At 40.8% G+C, this 10,580-nt stretch overlaps 1 protein-coding gene across 1 annotated transcript; it reads right to left on the bottom strand.

Annotated features, from left to right (window-relative positions):
- Window positions 1-2,118: 2,118 nt before the first annotated feature.
- LOC102310957 (E3 ubiquitin-protein ligase TRIM35-like) lies at window positions 2,119-4,592 on the bottom strand. The gene has a single exon (XM_005950066.3). The coding sequence runs from the start codon at window positions 4,263-4,265 to the stop codon at window positions 2,835-2,837; it is 1,431 nt and encodes a 476-aa protein (XP_005950128.1). The 5' UTR covers window positions 4,266-4,592; the 3' UTR covers window positions 2,119-2,834.
- Between the last annotated feature and the right edge of the window lie 5,988 nt (window positions 4,593-10,580).

Below are 10,580 nucleotides of genomic sequence, written 5' to 3' on the forward strand. Positions count from 1 at the left end.
CCGAGTCGCCCGTCCAGCCTCAAGTGTCGTCAGCTGGAGGGTCCGAGGAGCCCACCCAGCACCACGCCTCATTAGCAAGCACATGTCTCTGTCGCCTCTGTCAGTGCGCCCCAGGGCAGCTGTGGCTACAATGTAGCTTGCCATTGCCAGTGTGTGAATGTGTGTGTGAATGGGTGAATGACTGAATGTAGTGTAAAGCGCTTTGGGGTCCTATGGACTAGAAAAGCGCTATACAAATGCAGGCCATTTACCATTTACCATTTACATCCTCACATCTGCTGACGGTAGTCTGTTCAGCCGTCACCTGCTGAATCATCCCCCGTGACTTCTACATCGCCGCCTGCAGCATCGCCGCCTGCAGCATCGCTGCCTGCAGCATCGCCGCCTGCAGCATTGCCGTCAGGTTCTGCAGCCGTCCCACTGCCGTCATCCACGCCTAGTCCAGCCTCCGTGACCCCGCCTTTGTCTTCGTCTGGTCCTGCCTCAGCTCCGCCCTCATCTGGTCCTGCTTCGTCTGGTCCTGCCTCGTCTGGTCCTGCGGTTGCCACACTGCCGCCCGCTTCAAATCAAATCAAATCAAATCACTTTTATTGTCACATCACATGTGCAGGCACACTGGCACAGCACATGCGAGTGAAATTCTTGTGTGCGAGCCCCACAAGCAACAGAGATGTGCAAACACAACAACACAAACGAGCAAAATACAAGAATGGCCAACCTGAAACTAATAAATATATGTACAATATATAATAGTGTATGCATTTCTGGATGTGTATACTAAATATTTTCCTACGTGTGTGTGTGTGTGTGTGTGTGTGTGTGTGTGTGTGTGTGTGTGTGTGTGTGTGTGTGTGTATACACATTTTTACAAATTAAATAGTAAAAAAAATAATAAATAAAATAAAATAATAATAATAATAAATAAATAAATATAAAAATTAATGCAAAAAAATTTATATACATATATAAAATATACAGCAGCTCGACCTGTTCCGCCTCGCATCTGCCGGCCGTTTTCCAGGCCTCTAAGTTGGCATCATGGCCTTCGGGGACGGCCTCCGGAAAGAGTTCGTCGCCGCCGCTGGCATCGCGGCCGACCTCCGGACCTGCTCAGTGGCCGCCACTGCCTTCCAAGTGGTCGGCCTCCTGATTGGTTTTGCCTGCGCGCCGTTGCCGTGTGCACGGTCGGCCTCCAGAACTGTTTGCCCGTCGCCGCCGTTGCCGTGTGCACGGTTGGCCCCCTGAACTTTTTGTGGACTCTTGTTCTTGTTTTGTTTTGAACTGTTTTCCTTATGTTTATGGACCGTTCTGGACTTGTGCTCCTTGTGCTTGTGTTTTGTTTTGAGTTTCTTATATTTTGGTCTATTTTTGCATTATGGATTATTTTCTGATGTTCTGGTGCTTTGTTTATTATTATTATTATTATCATTATAGATCTGTTTCAGTTATTCTTGGTGAGGTATCAGTTCTTAGGTTTTGGGTTCTCATGTGTATTGCAGTTTCTGTTCAGTGTCTAGTCTGTCTCTGTGTCGTGTCTGCATCTTTGTTTAGTGGTTTCTTGTTTCCTGTCTTATTGTGAAAGTCTTTGTCTTATGTTAGTGTGTGCAGCTTAGCTCCCCCGTCTCGTTAGCCCTGATCTCCCCCAGCTGTGTCTCCCTTCTGTTACCCATTCCCTGATTACCACCCTGTGTATATAAGCCCTGTGTTTCCGTGCTCAGTGTCGCGTCGTACCCTCAGATTATGCCTGTGTGTTTTTGGTTTCTGTATTCACGTCACTTCACGTTTGGTTTTCATGTCAGCAATAAAGCTGAGGTTCTGATTTACAATTCTGTGTTCGAGTCCTGCACTTGGATCCTCCTCTCCGCCTGCCCGCACACAGAGCCCTGACAGATTGATTGATTGAATCTTTATTTTGAACATGTTGAAAAAGTACAGCAAAGAATTAAAGAGACAAATAAACAAAGCCGGTCCGCTTCTTCTTCCTCTCCTCTCCTGTCTTTCTTATCTTTCTCCATCTCTGAGTGAAGTTAGCTCTCTTTCTTTTCTCTAAATGTGAAATAAGCAGCTGGACCTTTAGCTAGCATCACACTGTGAGACAAACTACAGACAAACAGTTTGTGTGTTTGCTGATGTTTATTGATCTGATAGAAATGTTGCATTTGAAATTACCTGACACTTAAAAAATGTCACTCCCTTTATGCTCGCTCCTCTTATGTAGCGCTAGCTAGATTCTGAAGTATCACGAACACAGCTTATGGACACCTGCACTCCCTCCAGCCCACTTTACCCCAAGTATAAACACTATAAGTAATACTGCTGAAGCTAAAGACAATTACAATACATTTGTCCTCAGGTATGCATAAAATTTAAAAATATATTTATGAAGAACCTTTGTAACACAAGTAACGACATAATTGTAACTGTTATGTAATGTACATTACTGTGTTACTTTGTAACATGTTACACCCAAAACTGGTCGCTACGATCTTTACACTTTACTGATGTTTTCAAAGTCAATATTTAAATATAAAGGGACCTCAGGTGTCGGATGGCAGTGATGGGTTTTTATGTCACATTTTAAGTTTGTGTAAAATTGAAAGGCAGCCACATGAGATTTGATCTCCTTGACACTGTCATCCATTTGAATTTTGGTTAATGCAGGCTTATCTATCAGACATGATAGACATGCATGTAGTTTTGTATCTTAGCTGGTGTTTATACTTTTACAGTTGACCTCTGACCGAGTTTACAACGGTTATTGAAAACCAAAACAAGGAGTGAAAATGAATTTCAAACTGCGTCGATGTGATTTTGCTTCATTAGTCTAAAGCTAGCTAGCTAAACCAAAAACCTGCTGATAGAGGGGCCATGTGCTGCTCCACTTTTAAAGTCAGCGGTAAGATCTTCAGTGGTAGATTGTTGTGATTGGCAATGTATGGAAACAGCTTCTCAGTGAAACTGAGCTTGAAGGTGTGTATGTGTGTGTTAGTGTCCAGATCAAAGAATGTGAGCTTCTTTTTGTCACAGTCCAGCTGAACTCTGACTCTCTGCAGCTTCATCACTGGGAGAGGCTTAAACGGAGGTGGAGGGGTGGCTGCTGTGTATTTTCCATCAAGGAGACATAATTCCCAGTATCCACTCTGTACTATTCCGTGTCTCCGAACAGACTCCTTTACCACACCAACACCCCAAAACCGATTCTGATCATTTCTAACCTCCACATCCCAGCTGTGAGTCCCTGAGTCGAAGCCCTCAGATGTCAGAACACAGTGGTGTGAATCAATCCTCTCTGGATTATGAGGAACCTTCTGTCCCTCTCCAAGACTCGCACTGGTCAGATCTTCAGACAGGATTAGGTGTGATTCAGCTGTGTTTGGATCCAGAATCACAGGAGTGTAGGAGACCATCTCCTTCATCTTGTTCCAGATGTTGTAGGTCAGGTTGCCCAGGTGTTTGGCCACATCCATCAGGGCTCCTGAGTCCAGCTGTGGAGCATTCAGCAGGGGGAGCTGCTTGACTCTGTTGACTGCAGCCCTGTAGTTGTGGAGGAATGAGACGTCTTCAGCTCTCAGTTGCTCCTCTGTGGCTCTGATTGTTTCTGAAAGAGTTTCTATCCTTCTACTCAGAGACTCAATCTTCTCCTCCATTTTTCTTAACTTCTGCTCTTCTTCCTGCCTCAGAGCAGCCAGCCTGGCCTTCTCTTCCTTTTGTAGAAACTGCTGAAGCTTTTTAAACTCCTCCTTTATCTGCTTCTCCGTCTGCTGTGCCTGGACCTTTATATGTTCTGCTGTTTGATCAAAGTTTCCTTTGACTTGTTCAAACACCTTCAGTTTATCTTGTAAGGGCTTCAGGTGTTTCTGAAGCTCCTCTCTGTGATCCTGGGCGGCTTCTTCAGTTGGGTTGAATCTGTGGTCTTTGTGCGCTTTTGAATCTCGACAGACGACACACACCGGCTGCTGATGATCCAAACAGAAAAGTTTGAGTTTCTCATTGTGCAGACTGCAGAGAGGCTCAGACCCTGCAGAAGCTTTTTTATCTCTCTGCAGTAAGAAAGCCTCACACAGGTTCTTTAACGCCAAGTTACGGGGCGGATCATTTGACAGGTTTATCTTCTTACAAAGTGGGCAGTTTTTTTTTTGTTTTTTTGTCCACCACGTCTGCAGACAGTTTTTACAGAAGCTGTGGCTGCATGACAGGATGACAGGATCTCTATAGATGTCGTGGCAGACGGGACAGGAGAGATCCTTTTCCGACTGAGAAGACATTTTTTTTTCCCCGGAGTAACAACAATGAAAACAATGAGGCGTCCACTCCACTCAAGAAGTTTCTTCAAACTTACTTTCACTTTTAGCTGTGACTTCTGTAAAACTTCTATTTGTAACATGGAATCAGCAGCATCGTGTTGAAGTCACAGTATCCTGATATTCCCTGTATTTCAGTGTTCCCCGTATCCTTCTTGCTGTCGTTGAACGTCCTCTCTTTTCTAACAAAGAATCTAAATACATAGTTCAGAAAGTGAAAGTGTCACGGTGAATGTAATTTGACACCCACATGAATATGGTGGCCCTGAGGGTCCACACCCAACTGCAACTCAAGAAAACAACAGGAAATAGAAAAACTCAAAAAAGCACACAAAACACAATAGAAATAGGAAAAAGGAAAACAAATTAGAAAAAAAGAAAACGGAAATAGAAAAAGGAAGTTAGAGATGGATGAATGAATATCACTTTACAGTCCCGCACAAACATCAGGATCAATTACACTAATGTTAATGTAAGTTCTGTTATTATGCTGCCTAAGCTGGTTCTGTTGGTGGTGCCCAGCCAAACCTGCATTTGTTTTAAGGAGAAACAAACAGACAGTTCACTCGTTAAGGAATTGTAGTTTATTCACAGGACATTTGACCAGTGTACTAACTTAATCACTTTCTGCTTAAATTTAGCTCTCATCTCATTTAGTACCCCTAATAACAAAAATACGTATAGCGTATACAACCTGAGCCTGTGTATAGTGCTTGCAGAGCACTGCTGACTTCGACTGACAAAATTGTCAGGCAGTGGAAGAAATACGTTGAGGACCTCTTTAATCCCTCTGGCATGTCTTCCATCGAGGAAGCACAGTCTGGGGATGAGGGGAATGACCCACCAATCTCCAGGGGCGAGGTCACTGAGGCAGTTAAAAAACTCCTTGATGGCAGAGCTCCTGGGGTGGATGAAGTCCACCCCGACTTCCTGAAGGCTCTGGATGTTGTAGGGCTGTCTTAGTTGACACGAGAAACATTTCATCAAGTGATTTCATCAGTGACTGAGTGATTGAGATATCCTCAATCAGTCAATGAAACATTTTAAAATATAAAAAGTTAAAAAAAAAACTATTGATAAGAAAAAAATAAAAGGTGTCATATCTAAAAGTTTAACATGTCATTATAGTTAAATAATGCTGAAACGGTGAAATGACGGATTAAAGGACTGGGTATTTCAAAATGATAGGAGAATGCAAATTTTGTAATTATGCGCCTGCAAGCCTCACAGTGCCTAAACTTAAATATAGAGAACACCATGAGGTGATATTTTAAGGCTGGATTGTGGAGACTTGCCTCTTTCAGGAGGTTTGCTTTGACGACTCCGTCATTCAGATCCACAGAGGAGTCTTCCTGCTTCAGGTTTATTTTTATTACTGAGACACAGAGAACAAACGCAATCATGATTAGTTTCCAGCTTTATTATTTTTCTCAAATCTCAAAACTGTAACTAGGTACCTTTTTTGTGAACATTTGATTTTCTGGGAGCTTTTGTGGTTGTAGGTAGAGGAGCTGGCAGGTTGTCATAGCAGACGAATGGTAGTTTTGTGTCACTGGGCAGTAGCCTCCATTTTCCTGATCTCTTCAAATCTGCAGCACCGTACAATGAACCAAAAATACCAAATATTTTTTTATAATCATCCCAGTATCTGAATGAGGAGTCTTTGCCATCACCCCAGTAAATGTTAGGATGTACAATATGGCCTATCCATGCAGAATCATCCTTTGGTGCCAGAGTCTGCATATCATTTTTAGAAAACCAAGGTGGCGTTTCATAAAATTAAAATAAATCAAGTGCAAACAATCTTTACGGGTAAAGAAAATGCTTTATTTTCCCACCATTGTTACAGATGAATTGATGTTCCTCCCAACAACTGTCATGCCACTGCCATCCATCCTTTGAAAATAGTAAACTAAGAAAGGTTCATTTTCAGTTTGTTTTTCCCAGTTCCAAAAATAATCAATTATCTCAGGTGCATGATACCCATATATATATTAAACTAAACACCAATCCAAACCTCAGAGTTGTAACCAGCAGATGAAGCAGTTTTGATAAGTTGGTTCATTTCTGTAGAGTTTCCAGTGCTGGCCAGGCCTGTGTAGTTCTTTCTGCAGTAACTCTGAGCCTCATACCAAGTAAAAGACTTATTAACAAAGTGGTACTGACGGCATTTGGAGAGGACGAGCCACCCTGTGAGGAAAATATTATAATGAACCTCTTTGGACATATGAGATGGCTGTTTTTAATAGTATTTCATAGCAATAAGCACTGCGACAAAAAAAAACAACCCACTAACCTGAGAGATACAAGACACCCAGCAGGATCTTCACAATCATCATGCTCCTCTGTGGACTGTAAGAGGAAACTGTCTTTCTAATAGAAAAGTAGGGAAATTCCATTTTGCTTTATGTTCCTGTTTCTGAAAAATCCCATTGGTCTGTTGATTTGTTTACGCAAATTGTTTTACTTTATCTAAATATGTTTGTACCTCACCATCAACCAGGTTTATCATGCATAAATATGTGATAAAAATTTATAAGGCAATTGTGAAATATAAAATAGGGTACAGAGCGGGCTCTATACCCTATTTTATATAGTGTACATCCCAAGTTACTTTCTCGAAAAAGTAACTTGGCATATCGCAAGTTACTTTTGCAAGTTACTTTTGCAAGTTACTTTTGCAAGTTACTTTTGATCGCAAAAGTTCATCTGCATTTTTTTTGTCCAATGTCTCTTGCTGGCCTCCATAATGAGCTATATAAGCATCAGAAATTAAAATTTCATTAAATTACTTTTTGTTTGTTTTTTTACACACATTTACACCAGGCACCAGGTAGCGCATCATTATACATTAGCTAGCCCAGAAGTTGGCAGTCTGTGGCCCGCTAACCGCATGCAGCTCTCTCACCGCTAAAGCTGGGACTCCCGCAAGCTTTAGGTAAAAGAAATAAAAATAAAAATAAGAAAATGTTAAATGTTACAGGCATAACCTTCCCTTTAAGATTTGTTAAAAAGTTCTTAAAAAGTAAAATTAAGGACTTCCACACACATGGGCACTTAGGGTGAGTTTATTCTAGAAAAGCATCTACTGTCAAAGAAACAAGAACCCAACAAGTGCAGTAACTCTTTTTCTCTGGACCTGTATCCAAATATCTGGTCAAATATGATTGGTCAATATACAACAGAAATCTTCACGTTTTTTTTTTCATATCCATATTCGGTTTTATTTTTATGTCAAAGTGTCAGAGAACATGAAATTTATCTCATTCTCGTATGGACAGTTTTCTGCTGAGGATCTGATTATTCATCTGTGATGTGCAGCCTGAATGAAGCATCTTTAATCAGCATGGCTTCACACTAAGTGAATCTGTATTGGGTGGGTGCACAAACAACAAACTCAAACCTGAAAGTTTGTTTTCTCTTCAGCTTAGGATTCATATCTCTCTCTCAGCCTTTGGGAATCAATGAGTTTCTCTTTACTAATGACAAATCCAAACAGGCAGAACTGCTCTCTGCACCACAAGAAAATGCAATTATGCAGAGTATTAAGTAATTTAAGATAGAGTGACTGCTGGAGATCTGCTAGAAGAATGAACTGTTCTTCATTCTCAACTCAAATGTCATCTGGGATTTTCTCCTTAAAAATTTGCTGCAGCTCCACAGTAAGCACAAAAAGGAGGGAACCATCGTGGTGAAACGGTCTCAGTGCTTCTTATTCTTAGCTGCTACAGACTGTCAGGTTTATAAGATTTCAAGGTTTAAGATGAAAGTTTACCAGTCTTCTGTTCCTGCTAAATTAACTCACATTTCATCGATGACAAGATTGTTAGTTAATCATTTACAAATCAACATTGTCTGTATGGACAGTAATTTAAAAAAGAAAAAAAAAGTGAACATGTAAAGCTACGGTGTTAAGCGATGTGGTTGAAAAATTAAGGTGCACCTAACTTTTGTGCTGGTGTACCCTAAGAAAAAAAGTTAGGCGCACCAGTGCAACCGTGGCAAAAAGTAAGTCTAGAGCCCCGATATGCATATTTGAAGCTGTATTTTGAAATTTTCAGTTGTTACATGTGTTGATATGTGGTTAAGTTGTGACCATACATGTAGCACAGAGTGTCTGAGGTTGAGAGGAAGTGAGCTGTTTTGAAATGTGTGCATGTAGCTCTACAAGTGTCCCTGCACCTCAGCGTATTTCTGCAGTGAGACATCTTTGTTCAAAACCAAAATTTCTCAGCTGCACATAGTCTAATGGAAATGTTTTTGGCTAATTTTTTTGTTTGTGTGGATTCTTTGCTTGAATTTCTCTCATTATTATACTCATGTTATTATAATTTCTCCCATATATAACGAATAATTGTAAAACCTTTCAAAGTAATCACACTGTCTTATAAGTTGAAATTCCCTCTGACGCCTCATGAAAATAATCAGTTGCAGGTTTTAACACGTCAGCTGATTCAATACTACAGTAATACGAAACACTTGCACTATTTTATATTTGATTCTCGTATCGGTGAAAACCATCCTTCCTTTTGGTCTGACAGATATTATCTTTAAAAATATTTTTTTCCTATTCCAGGCCGTTTCAGCACTGACATTAAACATCACATCAGGTAAACAACAAGCTCTTTGATTATATTTAATATTAACCTTTACACATGGACCTCTTGTCCTGATCACAAATAGGCAGCATTGACCTACTGGGGATAGTTTTCAGAATAACAGCTGCTTACCCAAGCATGATAAGAGCGTGCAGACTGCACGCTGAAAGGCTCTGCCCTGGTTAAAACTGCAATCCTGTGGAAAATAAATTATTTTAATTTCTGTTCCCATCTCAGAACAAGATAGATCCAGCTGTGTTCCGCCTTCAAAAGTGGCTGCACATCTGACAGGTGAGATCATTTTTAATGCTGTAAATTCAAAACGTTTTTATCCACTTTCATCACTGATTACACCAGCCAGAATAAGCTGAGCAGCCGACAGGAAATCAGAAAATAAGAAATCAATTCAGTGGAGAAAACTGATGAAGAAAACACTATTTTCAGGCTAATATGCAGCCCTATGTACTCATACAAATTCATAATCTTGCTTAGATTATATGCTTAAATATTATAGCAGGGTATATTTCTTCTGTCTCTAATATTAATTCCAAAGAATTTCTTCTAATAAACACAATTTTTTTTACCAAAGAGAGGGAAACTTTTGTAAGTTTTTGCAGTTTATTAAACATGAATTTTACTGGTTATTATGATGTAAATTAATTTAACACCAAAGCCTTAGACTGTATGGAAAAACCTTTGTTTTAATTTATAAGCCATAAATATTTCCAGTCAAGCCACATAATGAGAAATACGACAGGTCATGATAAGCCATTATCATCCACTTTGACTTAAGCTGCAAACACCATTGACAGAAAACAACTTTACATTGCAGCAACTGTGTCACAGTCAGCGGGGGCAGACCATGTGGAAGGTGTTTGGAGGACCCAGGTGCAGACACAGACGAAGGAGGCAAAACTTTTACTGAACTCAAAGCGAGCCTTTATTAGGGCTGGTAAACAGTAAAGCAAAAATAGCCAAGCATAGCCTATGGCAATAACCTAAACAAAGAGCCTAAACTGGGAAACAACTAAGGACTAAGATAAACTAAGACTCTGACTGAACTGTAAAAATGAGCTATGAACACAACACAAAAAAGCAAAGAACAGAATTCTGGACTGGTACCAGGGGCGGAGCGTGGGGGTGGCTTACTGGGCTTAAGCCCGGGTTGTTTTGTCAGAAGCCCGGGGTCTTTTGGAGTGTAATTTTTTCATAGTTAGATGCCTGGCTGACAACTGTATAAAACAAAAAGTACACACAATATTCGAAGCACATAGTGCACACTGTGGGAATTTACGACTGTGCGTGAATCCCCCCTGATATTGGTATGATCCGAGCTCAGGCACTAAGCGACTGAGCGAGGGGGCGGGGCAAACGGAGCCAGCCATACTAAGGATTAGGGATGGGTATCGTTTAGGTTTTATCCGATACCGGTGCCAAACCGGTACTTTTGAAACGGTGCCGGTGCTTAAACGGTGCTCAAACCGGTGCTTAAAGAATGGAGAACACAAAATTGGTCCAAAAACCTCTCATGTTCAGCTGTTTTTTTGTAAAAAGATAACAATGTTAGCCTTTTCTGCAGCTATGGGGCATATATGGTATCACTCTTGGCTGGAAGCAGTGCTTAAACAATGGAAAAACACAAACTTTGTCCAAAAACCTCTCATGTTTAACTGTTTTCCAC

This window comes from Haplochromis burtoni, unplaced genomic scaffold, assembly GCF_018398535.1.
Source record: "Haplochromis burtoni strain Fernald_Lab_line unplaced genomic scaffold, NCSU_Asbu1 Contig_737, whole genome shotgun sequence".
NCBI classification, from domain to species: Eukaryota; Metazoa; Chordata; class Actinopteri; order Cichliformes; family Cichlidae; genus Haplochromis; species Haplochromis burtoni.